General features: G+C 52.2%; 1 protein-coding gene across 2 annotated transcripts; it reads right to left on the reverse strand.

The window, feature by feature from the left end:
• Positions 1-272: 272 nt before the first annotated feature.
• On the reverse strand, positions 273-13,907 carry LOC310738901 (uncharacterized protein). Of its 2 annotated transcripts, XM_083564393.1 has the most exons (3): positions 13,847-13,907; positions 13,493-13,571; positions 273-2,469 (listed from the first exon to the last, which is right to left on the reverse strand). In XM_083564393.1, the coding sequence occupies exon 3, from the start codon at positions 2,409-2,411 to the stop codon at positions 1,554-1,556; it is 858 nt and encodes a 285-aa protein (XP_083420519.1). In that variant the 5' UTR covers positions 2,412-2,469; positions 13,493-13,571; positions 13,847-13,907; the 3' UTR covers positions 273-1,553. The 2 variants fall into 2 exon arrangements, with proteins under 2 accessions (XP_083420519.1, XP_083420518.1); XM_083564392.1 differs by lacking the exon at positions 13,847-13,907 and having other exon boundaries at positions 13,493-13,711.
• Positions 13,908-15,448: the final 1,541 nt, after the last annotated feature.

Consider the following 15,448-nt stretch of genomic DNA (forward strand, 5'->3'; position numbering starts at 1 on the left):
TGGATCAGTGGTGATGTTTCTGGTGTGTATCAGGGTTTGGTGGATGCCAGGAGAACTGGGCTGTTCTTATTCAGGGTTTGGGACCACGAGCACCAAAGAAAATAAATGTTACAGCATGTGGATCTGTTATACAATTACAGGAACAGTGGAGGGTTTACATGAAAACGGAATAAATGCTGCTAACTGAAATCGTTATGTTCTTTTCATCAAGTATTGAAATCTACACTGATGCTGGACCTGATGTACTCAATAACCGTTACCATGAGACCATGTAATAATTTAACACATTTATTCAGTCATCTAATCAATACATCAATTTCCATATCATTCCTATTTATTATATTTATTTTAGGTCATATATACATGAGGTGCTATCAAAAAGGTTTCGAAACATATTTTGTAACACGCCAGCAGATGGCAGCAGAAAGCTGCACTCACAGTCACAGGGAGCACCGGCCTTCATAATTCAGTGTGCCAAAAGACAACAAGAGCTGTGTAACTGGTGCTTTACGTGAAGTACCACATCTGCTGTTCTGGCCACGTGTGCACCCTGGCACCGAGCTCCTCCTCACACGTGAGTTTCTCTCCAGAAATGTCACGATCTCACTCCCGCACCCTATTCACCAGATTTGGCTCCTGTAGACTTGCCCTCTTCCTAAAGATGAAGATCCAGCTCGCTGTTTTGACACCGGTGCAGAGATCCGGCGAGAATCGCAGAAGGTGTTCGAGACGCTTTGAAAAGAAGACTTCAGGACACATTCCAGAAGAACACTGGGAGCTGTGTTTCTGTGCAAGGGCACTGTTTAGAAGGTGATCGTGTAGAAATGTAAATAAATAAAGTACTTTTTTGTGAATAGTGGAGCATGAAATTTTCCCTTCACTTGAACTTGGAGACCCCTAGACCTGTTCCAGCATGACAATAACCACTGTGCACAAAGCAGCTCAATGAAGATCTGCTGTCTATGGGTTGGAAGTGTGTGGAAGATCTCCCGCTATAAAGCTCTAAACCCTATTGAACACCATCTCACCTACATCAGCACCTGTCTTTACTAACACCCTTGTAGCTGAATGAATCTCCACAGAAATCTCTACAAAATCTAGAAAATCTTTCCAGACGAGTGGAGCTCATTATAACAGCAAATGGAGACTAAATGTGGAATGAGATGTTTAGAAACTCTATATAACTTGAAGATTGAAATGAAATGATATTTTTTTATTGATTCCTGATGAATAATGAATATGAAGTGTGTGTGTTTCCTCAGGAGAACCTCAGCATGTTCTTATTCACAGGCGTGTGGACGTGTCGTGTTGCTGAACACCTCTACTGTGTGATGGTTTCTGAGCGTATCGTTGGAACCGAAGCTCCTCTTACGCACCGAACCCTGAGGAAGCCTCTGTCCCGTGTGAAGACGCCGGTGTTGATGGAGATGACCCATCTGTGTGAAGGTCTTCCCGCCTCGTGGACACTGATATGGCTTCTCCCCCGTGTGAGTGCGCTGATGGTTTCGGAGCATGTCACTGGATCGGAAGTTCTTGGCGCAGTGGGAACAGTGTTAGGGTTGCTCTCCTGCGTGAATGCGCTGGTGTTGTTTGAGATTGCTCAGACTACTGAAGCTCCTCCCGCACGCTGAGCAGTAATAGGGTTTGACCCCGGTGTGAACGCGCCGGTGTAACTGAAGCGTGTACTCTCGGGTGAACCTTTTCTCACACTCGGAGCAAGAGTAGCGTTTATCTCCTCGGTGGATGTGAAGGTGCTGGTGAAGATTAAACCTCTGTGCAAAACTCTTGGCGCAGTGCGAGCAGCGGTACGGCTTCTCTCCCGTGTGGATCTTCTGGTGTTTCATCAGATTGCTTCGATCGATAAAACCTCTTCCGCACTGCGAACACCGAAACGGTTTTTCTCCTTCGTGGATGCCCTGGTGCCGCTTCAGATTGCGGAGGCAGTAGAAGCTGTGACCGCAGAGCGAGCAGCGGCAGACCTTCTCCCCCGTGTGGACCCGTTCGTGCTTCACCAGGCTGCTGCAGTCCATAAAACTCTTCTCACAGCGAGAACACGGGTACGGTTTCCCCCCGGTGTGGACGTGCTGGTGTCGTACGAGATGAACCTTTTGACTAAAACCCAGGTGACACTCTGAGCACTGATACGGCTTCTCCCCCGTGTGGACGAGCTGGTGCTGTTTTAGATTGCTCCTTTTGGTGAAGCTCTTCTCACAGTGTGGACAGTGATACGGCTTCTCGCCCGTATGCACAAGCTGGTGCTGTTTGAGATTACTCCTTTTAGTGAAGCTCCTCCCACACTTAGAGCAGCCATGACCTTCATGCTGAACTCGTCTGTGAGCTCCATCATCAGCTGGAGCAACTGATACATTTTGTGGACTGCTGGAGCGGTGTGTCATCTCGGCTGACTTCATCGTCCTAGGATCTCGAGATGTTCTGCACTTGGACAGCAGGAGGAGACCCCACTCATAGCTGCACCATTAAAAAGGAAAAAGGTTCAAAATTATTAATAAACACAATTCGGGTCATTTATGAAACATTTCCTCTCAAAACACAATCATTTCAGATGCTATTACACTGAAACCAAACTGCTGATCTTCTGGTTCAGATAGAAAACTTCCAGAAAAATAGAAGATATGATACTGTTGGACCTGAGCTGGAGAGGAAAAGGGGTCAAATAAATAAATCCTCTATCAAGCAATCAATCAATTATCCATCCACCTATCATTCATCCATTATCCATCCATCCATCACTAATCCATCCCTTATCCATTCATCAATAGTTTTATTAATCTATCTATTTATTCATCTAATTGATTATTAGACCGACTGATTAATTAAAATAGTGTAGACTCCGTGGCGAACCACGGAGCGTGTGGTAAACGGCGCTAGTGTAGACTCCGTGGCGCACCACGGAGCGTGTGGTAAACGGCGCTAGTGTAGACTCCGTGGCGCACCACGGAGCGTGTGGTAAACGGCGCTAGTGTAGACTCCGTGGCGCACCACGGAGCGTGTGGTAAACGGCGCTAGTGTAGACTCCGTGGCGCACCACGGAGCGTGTGGTAAACGGCGCTAGTGTAGACTCCGTGGCGCACCACGGAGCGTGTGGTAAACGGCGCTAGTGTAGACTCCGTGGCGCACCACGGAGCGTGTGGTAAACGGCGCTAGTGTAGACTCCGTGGCGCACCACGGAGCGTGTGGTAAACGGCGCTAGTGTAGACTCCGTGGCGCACCACGGAGCGTGTGGTAAACGGCGCTAGTGTAGACTCCGTGGCGCACCACGGAGCGTGTGGTAAACGGCGCTAGTGTAGACTCCGTGGCGCACCACGGAGCGTGTGGTAAACGGCGCTAGTGTAGACTCCGTGGCGCACCACGGAGCGTGTGGTAAACGGCGCTAGTGTAGACTCCGTGGCGCACCACGGAGCGTGTGGTAAACGGCGCTAGTGTAGACTCCGTGGCGCACCACGGAGCGTGTGGTAAACGGCGCTAGTGTAGACTCCGTGGCGCACCACGGAGCGTGTGGTAAACGGCGCTAGTGTAGACTCCGTGGCGCACCACGGAGCGTGTGGTAAACGGCGCTAGTGTAGACTCCGTGGCGCACCACGGAGCGTGTGGTAAACGGCGCTAGTGTAGACTCCGTGGCGCACCACGGAGCGTGTGGTAAACGGCGCTAGTGTAGACTCCGTGGCGCACCACGGAGCGTGTGGTAAACGGCGCTAGTGTAGACTCCGTGGCGCACCACGGAGCGTGTGGTAAACGGCGCTAGTGTAGACTCCGTGGCGCACCACGGAGCGTGTGGTAAACGGCGCTAGTGTAGACTCCGTGGCGCACCACGGAGCGTGTGGTAAACGGCGCTAGTGTAGACTCCGTGGCGCACCACGGAGCGTGTGGTAAACGGCGCTAGTGTAGACTCCGTGGCGCACCACGGAGCGTGTGGTAAACGGCGCTAGTGTAGACTCCGTGGCGCACCACGGGGCGTGTGGTAAACGGCGCTAGTGTAGACTCCGTGGCGCACCACGGGGCGTGTGGTAAACGGCGCTAGTGTAGACTCCGTGGCGCACCACGGGGCGTGTGGTAAACGGCGCTAGTGTAGACTCCGTGGCGCACCACGGGGCGTGTGGTAAACGGCGCTAGTGTAGACTCCGTGGCGCACCACGGGGCGTGTGGTAAACGGCGCTAGTGTAGACTCCGTGGCGCACCACGGGGCGTGTGGTAAACGGCGCTAGTGTAGACTCCGTGGCGCACCACGGGGCGTGTGGTAAACGGCGCTAGTGTAGACTCCGTGGCGCACCACGGGGCGTGTGGTAAACGGCGCTAGTGTAGACTCCGTGGCGCACCACGGGGCGTGTGGTAAACGGCGCTAGTGTAGACTCCGTGGCGCACCACGGGGCGTGTGGTAAACGGCGCTAGTGTAGACTCCGTGGCGCACCACGGGGCGTGTGGTAAACGGCGCTAGTGTAGACTCCGTGGCGCACCACGGGGCGTGTGGTAAACGGCGCTAGTGTAGACTCCGTGGCGCACCACGGGGCGTGTGGTAAACGGCGCTAGTGTAGACTCCGTGGCGCACCACGGGGCGTGTGGTAAACGGCGCTAGTGTAGACTCCGTGGCGCACCACGGGGCGTGTGGTAAACGGCGCTAGTGTAGACTCCGTGGCGCACCACGGGGCGTGTGGTAAACGGCGCTAGTGTAGACTCCGTGGCGCACCACGGGGCGTGTGGTAAACGGCGCTAGTGTAGACTCCGTGGCGCACCACGGGGCGTGTGGTAAACGGCGCTAGTGTAGACTCCGTGGCGCACCACGGGGCGTGTGGTAAACGGCGCTAGTGTAGACTCCGTGGCGCACCACGGGGCGTGTGGTAAACGGCGCTAGTGTAGACTCCGTGGCGCACCACGGGGCGTGTGGTAAACGGCGCTAGTGTAGACTCCGTGGCGCACCACGGGGCGTGTGGTAAACGGCGCTAGTGTAGACTCCGTGGCGCACCACGGGGCGTGTGGTAAACGGCGCTAGTGTAGACTCCGTGGCGCACCACGGGGCGTGTGGTAAACGGCGCTAGTGTAGACTCCGTGGCGCACCACGGGGCGTGTGGTAAACGGCGCTAGTGTAGACTCCGTGGCGCACCACGGGGCGTGTGGTAAACGGCGCTAGTGTAGACTCCGTGGCGCACCACGGGGCGTGTGGTAAACGGCGCTAGTGTAGACTCCGTGGCGCACCACGGGGCGTGTGGTAAACGGCGCTAGTGTAGACTCCGTGGCGCACCACGGGGCGTGTGGTAAACGGCGCTAGTGTAGACTCCGTGGCGCACCACGGGGCGTGTGGTAAACGGCGCTAGTGTAGACTCCGTGGCGCACCACGGGGCGTGTGGTAAACGGCGCTAGTGTAGACTCCGTGGCGCACCACGGGGCGTGTGGTAAACGGCGCTAGTGTAGACTCCGTGGCGCACCACGGGGCGTGTGGTAAACGGCGCTAGTGTAGACTCCGTGGCGCACCACGGGGCGTGTGGTAAACGGCGCTAGTGTAGACTCCGTGGCGCACCACGGGGCGTGTGGTAAACGGCGCTAGTGTAGACTCCGTGGCGCACCACGGGGCGTGTGGTAAACGGCGCTAGTGTAGACTCCGTGGCGCACCACGGGGCGTGTGGTAAACGGCGCTAGTGTAGACTCCGTGGCGCACCACGGGGCGTGTGGTAAACGGCGCTAGTGTAGACTCCGTGGCGCACCACGGGGCGTGTGGTAAACGGCGCTAGTGTAGACTCCGTGGCGCACCACGGGGCGTGTGGTAAACGGCGCTAGTGTAGACTCCGTGGCGCACCACGGGGCGTGTGGTAAACGGCGCTAGTGTAGACTCCGTGGCGCACCACGGGGCGTGTGGTAAACGGCGCTAGTGTAGACTCCGTGGCGCACCACGGGGCGTGTGGTAAACGGCGCTAGTGTAGACTCCGTGGCGCACCACGGGGCGTGTGGTAAACGGCGCTAGTGTAGACTCCGTGGCGCACCACGGGGCGTGTGGTAAACGGCGCTAGTGTAGACTCCGTGGCGCACCACGGGGCGTGTGGTAAACGGCGCTAGTGTAGACTCCGTGGCGCACCACGGGGCGTGTGGTAAACGGCGCTAGTGTAGACTCCGTGGCGCACCACGGGGCGTGTGGTAAACGGCGCTAGTGTAGACTCCGTGGCGCACCACGGGGCGTGTGGTAAACGGCGCTAGTGTAGACTCCGTGGCGCACCACGGGGCGTGTGGTAAACGGCGCTAGTGTAGACTCCGTGGCGCACCACGGGGCGTGTGGTAAACGGCGCTAGTGTAGACTCCGTGGCGCACCACGGGGCGTGTGGTAAACGGCGCTAGTGTAGACTCCGTGGCGCACCACGGGGCGTGTGGTAAACGGCGCTAGTGTAGACTCCGTGGCGCACCACGGGGCGTGTGGTAAACGGCGCTAGTGTAGACTCCGTGGCGCACCACGGGGCGTGTGGTAAACGGCGCTAGTGTAGACTCCGTGGCGCACCACGGGGCGTGTGGTAAACGGCGCTAGTGTAGACTCCGTGGCGCACCACGGGGCGTGTGGTAAACGGCGCTAGTGTAGACTCCGTGGCGCACCACGGGGCGTGTGGTAAACGGCGCTAGTGTAGACTCCGTGGCGCACCACGGGGCGTGTGGTAAACGGCGCTAGTGTAGACTCCGTGGCGCACCACGGGGCGTGTGGTAAACGGCGCTAGTGTAGACTCCGTGGCGCACCACGGGGCGTGTGGTAAACGGCGCTAGTGTAGACTCCGTGGCGCACTACGGAGCGTGTGGTAAACGGCGCTAGTGTAGACTCCGTGGCGCACTACGGAGCGTGTGGTAAACGGCGCTAGTGTAGACTCCGTGGCGCACTACGGAGCGTGTGGTAAACGGCGCTAGTGTAGACTCCGTGGCGCACTACGGAGCGTGTGGTAAACGGCGCTAGTGTAGACTCCGTAGCGCACTACGGAGCGTGTGGTAAACGGCGCTAGTGTAGACTCCGTAGCGCACTACGGAGTGTGTGGTAAACGGCGCTAGTGTAGACTCCGTAGCGCACTACGGAGTGTGTGGTAAACGGCGCTAGTGTAGACTCCGTAGCGCACTACGGAGTGTGTGGTAAACGGCGCTAGTGTAGACTCCGTAGCGCACTACGGAGTGTGTGGTAAACGGCGCTAGTGTAGACTCTGTAGCGCACTACGGAGTGTGTGGTAAACGGCGCTAGTGTAGACTCTGTAGTGCACTACGGAGTGTGTGGTAAACGGCGCTAGTGTAGACTCTGTAGTGCACTACGGAGTGTGTATTAAACGGCGCTAGTGTAGACTCTGTAGTGCACTACGGAGTGTGTAGTAAAAGGCGCTAGTGTAGACTCCGTAGTGCACTACGGAGTGTGTATTAAACGGCGCTAGTGTAGACTCCGTAGTGCACTACGGAGTGTGTATTAAACGGCGCTAGTGTAGACTCCGTAGTGCACTACGGAGTGTGTATTAAACGGCGCTAGTGTAGACTCCGTAGTGCACTACGGAGTGTGTGGTAAACGGCGCTAGTGTAGACTCCGTAGTGCACTACGGAGTGTGTATTAAACGGCGCTAGTGTAGACTCCGTAGTGCACTACGGAGTGTGTATTAAACGGCGCTAGTGTAGACTCCGTAGTGCACTACGGAGTGTGTATTAAACGGCGCTAGTGTAGACTCCGTAGTGCACTACGGAGTGTGTGGTAAACGGCGCTAGTGTAGACTCCGTAGTGCACTACGGAGTGTGTGGTAAACGGCGCTAGTGTAGACTCCGTAGTGCACTACGGAGTGTGTATTAAACGGCGCTAGTGTAGACTCTGTAGTGCACTACGGAGTGTGTATTAAACGGCGCTAGTGTAGACTCTGTAGTGCACTACGGAGTGTGTATTAAACGGCGCTAGTGTAGACTCTGTAGTGCACTACGGAGTGTGTATTAAACGGCGCTAGTGTAGACTCTGTAGTGCACTACGGAGTGTGTAGTAAAAGGCGCTAGTGTAGACTCTGTAGTGCACTACGGAGTGTGTATTAAACGGCGCTAGTGTAGACTCTGTAGTGCACTACGGAGTGTGTATTAAACGGCGCTAGTGTAGACTCTGTAGTGCACTACGGAGTGTGTATTAAACGGCGCTAGTGTAGACTCTGTAGTGCACTACGGAGTGTGTAGTAAACGGCGCTAGTGTAGACTCTGTAGTGCACTACGGAGTGTGTAGTGCACTACGGAGTGTGTATTAAACGGCGCTAGTGTAGACTCTGTAGTGCACTACGGAGTGTGTGGTAAACAGCGCTAGTGTAGACTCTGTAGTGCACTATGGAGTGTGTATTAAACGGCGCTAGTGTAGACTCTGTAGTGCACTACGGAGTGTGTATTAAACGGCGCTAGTGTAGACTCTGTAGTGCACTACGGAGTGTGTAGTAAACGGCGCTAGTGTAGACTCTGTAGCGCACTACGGAGTGTGTAGTAAACGGCGCTAGTGTAGACTCTGTAGCGCACTACGGAGTGTGTAGTAAACGGCGCTAGTGTAGACTCTGTAGCGCACTACGGAGTGTGTGGGTAAACGGCGCTAGTGTAGACTCTGTAGTGCACTACGGAGTGTGTATTAAACGGCGCTAGTGTAGACTCTGTAGTGCACTACGGAGTGTGTATTAAACGGCGCTAGTGTAGACTCTGTAGTGCACTACGGAGTGTGTATTAAACGGCGCTAGTGTAGACTCTGTAGTGCACTACGGAGTGTGTGGTAAACGGCGCTAGTGTAGACTCTGTAGTGCACTACGGAGTGTGTATTAAACGGCGCTAGTGTAGACTCTGTAGCGCACTACGGAGTGTGTAGTAAACGGCGCTAGTGTAGACTCTGTAGCGCACTACGGAGTGTGTAGTAAACGGCGCTAGTGTAGACTCTGTAGCGCACTACGGAGTGTGTGGGTAAACGGCGCTAGTGTAGACTCTGTAGCGCACTACGGAGTGTGTATTAAACGGCGCTAGTGTAGACTCTGTAGCGCACTACGGAGTGTGTGGTAAACGGCGCTAGTGTAGACTCTGTAGCGCACTACGGAGTGTGTGGTAAACGGCGCTAGTGTAGACTCCGTAGCGCACTACGGAGTGTGTGGTAAACGGCGCTAGTGTAGACTCCGTAGCGCACTACGGAGTGTGTGGTAAACGGCGCTAGTGTAGACTCCGTAGCGCACTACGGAGTGTGTGGTAAACGGCGCTAGTGTAGACTCCGTAGCGCACTACGGAGTGTGTATTAAACGGCGCTAGTGTAGACTCCGTAGCGCACTACGGAGTGTGTATTAAACGGCGCTAGTGTAGACTCCGTAGCGCACTACGGAGTGTGTATTAAACGGCGCTAGTGTAGACTCCGTAGCGCACTACGGAGTGTGTATTAAACGGCGCTAGTGTAGACTCCGTAGCGCACTACGGAGTGTGTATTAAACGGCGCTAGTGTAGACTCCGTAGTGCACTACGGAGTGTGTAGTAAACGGCGCTAGTGTAGACTCTGTAGTGCACTACGGAGTGTGTATTAAACGGCGCTAGTGTAGACTCTGTAGTGCACTACGGAGTGTGTATTAAACGGCGCTAGTGTAGACTCTGTAGTGCACTACGGAGTGTGTATTAAACGGCGCTAGTGTAGACTCTGTAGTGCACTACGGCGCTAGTGTAGACTCTGTAGTGCACTACGGAGTGTGTATTAAACGGCGCTAGTGTAGACTCTGTAGTGCACTACGGAGTGTGTATTAAACGGCGCTAGTGTAGACTCTGTAGTGCACTACGGAGTGTGTATTAAACGGCGCTAGTGTAGACTCTGTAGTGCACTACGGCGCTAGTGTAGACTCTGTAGTGCACTACGGAGTGTGTATTAAACGGCGCTAGTGTAGACTCTGTAGCGCACTACGGAGTGTGTATTAAACGGCGCTAGTGTAGACTCCGTAGCGCACTACGGAGTGTGTATTAAACGGCGCTAGTGTAGACTCCGTAGCGCACTACGGAGTGTGTATTAAACGGCGCTAGTGTAGACTCCGTAGCGCACTACGGAGTGTGTATTAAACGGCGCTAGTGTAGACTCCGTAGCGCACTACGGAGTGTGTATTAAACGGCGCTAGTGTAGACTCCGTAGCGCACTACGGAGTGTGTATTACACTACAGAGTCTACACTAGCGCCGTAGTGCACTACAGAGTCTACACTAGCGCCGTTTAATACACACTCCGTAGTGCACTACAGAGTCTACACTAGCGCCGTTTACTACACACTCCGTAGTGCACTACAGAGTCTACACTAGCGCCTTTACCACACACTCCGTAGTGCACTACGGAGTGTGTAGTAAACGGCGCTAGTGTAGTGTGTGGTAAACGGCGCTAGTGTAGACTCCGTAGTACACTACGGAGTGTGTGGTAAACGGCGCTAGTGTAGACTCCGTAGTGCACTACGGAGTGTGTGGTAAACGGCGCTAGTGTAGTGTGTGGTAAACGGCGCTAGTGTAGACTCCGTAGCGCACTACGGAGTGTGTGGTAAACGGCGCTAGTGTAGACTCCGTAGCGCACTACGGAGTGTGTGGTAAACGGCGCTAGTGTAGACTCCGTAGCGCACTACGGAGTGTGTGGTAAACGGCGCTAGTGTAGACTCCGTAGCGCACTACGGAGTGTGTGGTAAACGGCGCTAGTGTAGACTCCGTAGCGCACTACGGAGTGTGTGGTAAACGGCGCTAGTGTAGACTCCGTAGCGCACTACGGAGTGTGTGGTAAACGGCGCTAGTGTAGACTCCGTAGCGCACTACGGAGTGTGTGGTAAACGGCGCTAGTGTAGACTCCGTAGCGCACTACGGAGTGTGTGGTAAACGGCGCTAGTGTAGACTCCGTAGCGCACTACGGAGTGTGTGGTAAACGGCGCTAGTGTAGACTCCGTAGCGCACTACGGAGTGTGTGGTAAACGGCGCTAGTGTAGACTCCGTGGCGCACTACGGAGTGTGTGGTAAACGCCGCTAGTGTAGACTCCGTGGCGCACTACGGAGTGTGTGGTAAACGGCGCTAGTGTAGACTCCGTGGCGCACTACGGAGTGTGTATTAAATGGCGCTAGTGTAGACTCTGTAGCGCACTACGGAGTGTGTGGTAAACGGCGCTAGTGTAGACTCTGTAGCGCACTACGGAGTGTGTATTAAACAGCGCTAGTGTAGACTCTGTAGCGCACTACGGAGTGTGTATTAAACAGCGCTAGTGTAGACTCTGTAGCGCACTACGGAGTGTGTATTAAACGGCGCTAGTGTAGACTCTGTAGTGCACTACGGAGTGTGTAGTAAAAGGCGCTAGTGTAGACTCTGTAGTGCACTACGGAGTGTGTATTAAACGGCGCTAGTGTAGACTCTGTAGTGCACTACGGAGTGTGTGGTAAACAGCGCTAGTGTAGACTCTGTAGTGCACTACGGAGTGTGTAGTAAACGGCGCTAGTGTAGACTCTGTAGTGCACTACGGAGTGTGTATTAAACAGCGCTAGTGTAGACTCTGTAGTGCACTACGGAGTGTGTATTAAACGGCGCTAGTGTAGACTCTGTAGTGCACTACGGAGTGTGTATTAAACGGCGCTAGTGTAGACTCTGTAGTGCACTACGGAGTGTGTATTAAACGGCGCTAGTGTAGACTCTGTAGTGCACTACGGAGTGTGTATTAAACGGCGCTAGTGTAGACTCTGTAGTGCACTACGGAGTGTGTATTAAACGGCGCTAGTGTAGACTCTGTAGTGCACTACGGAGTGTGTAGTAAACGGCGCTAGTGTAGACTCTGTAGTGCACTACGGAGTGTGTAGTAAACGGCGCTAGTGTAGACTCTGTAGTGCACTACGGAGTGTGTGGTAAACAGCGCTAGTGTAGACTCTGTAGTGCACTACGGAGTGTGTGGTAAACAGCGCTAGTGTAGACTCTGTAGTGCACTACGGAGTGTGTAGTAAACAGCGCTAGTGTAGACTCTGTAGTGCACTACGGAGTGTGTGGTAAACAGCGCTAGTGTAGACTCTGTAGTGCACTACGGAGTGTGTGGTAAACAGCGCTAGTGTAGACTCTGTAGTGCACTACGGAGTGTGTGGTAAACAGCGCTAGTGTAGACTCTGTAGTGCACTACGGAGTGTGTGGTAAACGGCGCTAGTGTAGACTCTGTAGTGCACTACGGAGTGTGTAGTAAACAGCGCTAGTGTAGACTCTGTAGTGCACTACGGAGTGTGTGGTAAACAGCGCTAGTGTAGACTCTGTAGTGCACTACGGAGTGTGTATTAAACAGCGCTAGTGTAGACTCTGTAGTGCACTACGGAGTGTGTGGTAAACGGCGCTAGTGTAGACTCTGTAGTGCACTACGGAGTGTGTGGTAAACGGCGCTAGTGTAGACTCTGTAGTGCACTACGGAGTGTGTGGTAAACAGCGCTAGTGTAGACTCTGTAGTGCACTACGGAGTGTGTGGTAAACGGCGCTAGTGTAGACTCTGTAGTGCACTACGGAGTGTGTGGTAAACAGCGCTAGTGTAGACTCTGTAGTGCACTACGGAGTGTGTGGTAAACAGCGCTAGTGTAGACTCTGTAGTGCACTACGGAGTGTGTGGTAAACAGCGCTAGTGTAGACTCTGTAGTGCACTACGGAGTGTGTGGTAAACAGCGCTAGTGTAGACTCTGTAGTGCACTACGGAGTGTGTGGTAAACAGCGCTAGTGTAGACTCTGTAGTGCACTACGGAGTGTGTGGTAAACGGCGCTAGTGTAGACTCTGTAGTGCACTACGGAGTGTGTGGTAAACAGCGCTAGTGTAGACTCTGTAGTGCACTACGGAGTGTGTAGTAAACAGCGCTAGTGTAGACTCTGTAGTGCACTACGGAGTGTGTGGTAAACAGCGCTAGTGTAGACTCTGTAGTGCACTACGGAGTGTGTGGTAAACAGCGCTAGTGTAGACTCTGTAGTGCACTACGGAGTGTGTGGTAAACAGCGCTAGTGTAGACTCTGTAGTGCACTACGGAGTGTGTGGTAAACGGCGCTAGTGTAGACTCTGTAGTGCACTACGGAGTGTGTATTAAACAGCGCTAGTGTAGACTCTGTAGTGCACTACGGAGTGTGTGGTAAACAGCGCTAGTGTAGACTCTGTAGTGCACTACGGAGTGTGTAGTAAACAGCGCTAGTGTAGACTGTAGTGCACTACGGAGTGTGTGGTAAACAGCGCTAGTGTAGACTCTGTAGTGCACTACGGAGTGTGTATTAAACAGCGCTAGTGTAGACTGTAGTGCACTACGGAGTGTGTGGTAAACAGCGCTAGTGTAGACTCTGTAGTGCACTACGGAGTGTGTGGTAAACAGCGCTAGTGTAGACTCTGTAGTGCACTACAGAGTGTGTGGTAAACAGCGCTAGTGTAGACTCTATAGTGCACTACGGAGTGTGTAGTAAACAGCGCTAGTGTAGACTCTGTAGTGCACTAGTGTAGGGAGCAGAAACCCGTTTAGGATTGAGACACTGTTAGCTGAGTTGAAGTTACCTTGATGTTTCCAGCAGAACGCAGTGAAGCTCCTCAAATTCAGCTCCAGCGGATCAGATGGAAGTGTGGAGGTAAAACCCTGTCAGAAATATTGGAATGGAAAGATGATTAGTAGAGTCCGAGATCAGATCATCAATCAGCAACACTGCTGCACGCCTTCTTCTATTCCTGTAACACAACGCGACCTGGACGCTCACAGCGACACCTACTGGACAATCTGAATATTACACTCAACACCCGGTTATAGTATAACATTAAATAAATTTTAATTACATTTAATTTAAATTAAATGCTCCCTTACTAAAAGAATCGGGACACCAAACTGACTTATAATTAATGGACATTTGGTGTCACCCAGATGAGCATGAGGTTCCCTTTTGAGTCTGGTTCCTTCCGAGGTTTCTTCCTAATGTATCTCAGGAGTTTTCCCTTCACTTTAGCCAGGAGACCCAAACCGGCTCCAGCTGGTTCCTCTTAGAGTGGAAGATCTCCTGCTATAGAGCTCACAATCACTTCTCCAAAATTCATTGTTTCTTCTCTGGTTTCTTTGATTTGCTGATGATTTAACGATGTACGGCAATGCACTACGTATGTGGACACCATCTGGCTAGAGTTTTAGCTAATTGTTTGTAATGGTATTGGGAGTGAAAACCATTAGAAACTTGTCGTCATGCCAACCAGAAATAAGTGAAAGAAAAGCCAGAAGAGAATCTGTATGAAGGTTCCTCTTTATTCATGGTCATTATTTTTTACCCAAAACCACACAGTTCACAGAGAAATCATTTGGCTAATGACATTAAATGAAGATCATTGTGGACATGTTGAAGACGTTCTAACCGCATTCTCATACTCCCAGGATTCACACAGTCCTGCACATGCTCTCATTATAGGCACAATGGTCATATAACGCCCATGATATTCTCTCTCTTTCCTACCCCCCCCCCTCTCTCTCTCTCCATCACTATTTCTCTCTCCCCTCCTCCCTCTCTCTCTCTCTCTCTCTCTCTCTCTCTCTCTCTCCTTCAACAGTACACACCTGAAATCATTCACATGGGTATTCATTTATATTGTAGATAAAAGAAAATTCACCTTCCTAGCAAAGAATCCAGTGTAATATTTATTTTATTACACATTTACTTGTAAACTTTATGAAAACAAATATATTTTATACTTAAAAACTCAATTTTTAAAATGATTTTTTTTTCTAACTTGGTCATTATTATATAATTCAACAACCGATTCAGAGCAGTGAAATGAAATCAGTTCAGATTGTAATCAGATGTTTGTCGTGTCACCACCAGCACGCAGAAGAGCATCAGCAGACTGAGGCTGCGTCCGTGGATGAATTAGAACCGTTTAAATGGCTTGTTCTGAATCACACTGAACTCTCAGTAACGTGCGAGTAACGTGTGAAGACGGGCAACATACCTGCGCCGGTCCGAACAGCACTGCCGGCATAGTGCTGAAAAGAATGCACAGTGTGTGTGTGTGTGTGTAATTAGGGCTAAAACGATTCGAATACAAAAAGACATCAAGGCAAGTTATTTACAAAATACTTTGTGTAGTCCATTTAACTCCACACAGAGCATCGTGTTTCCCCACGGACCATTATTATTGACGCACCACCTCCTAAACTCTTGACTGGGGACAGTTAAACAGTATGGAAGCCTGTTTTTGTCATATTTTTAAAAGTTTGCCCATTTCCGACTCGTTTTTTTCTCCAATCAGGCAGCGTCACCCGCCTGTAGTGCCGGAACGTTTTACACGGTGAACATGAAATGGGCTACAATCTGTAGAATCACATGGTATTAAACTGAGCCTCTGATCCCTGGAGAAAACGCTGTCTAACAATCAGGTCTGGAGGAGACGCAACAAGACCTGAAGCAGAGGAGCTTAAAGTTGAATTTAGGTAAACTTTAGTTTTTTATGTGGCTGAAACAGGATTCCATACAACAC

The sequence above is a fragment of the Silurus aristotelis genome, assembly GCF_946808225.1.
Source record: "Silurus aristotelis genome assembly, chromosome: 2".
Taxonomy (NCBI): domain Eukaryota; kingdom Metazoa; phylum Chordata; class Actinopteri; order Siluriformes; family Siluridae; genus Silurus; species Silurus aristotelis.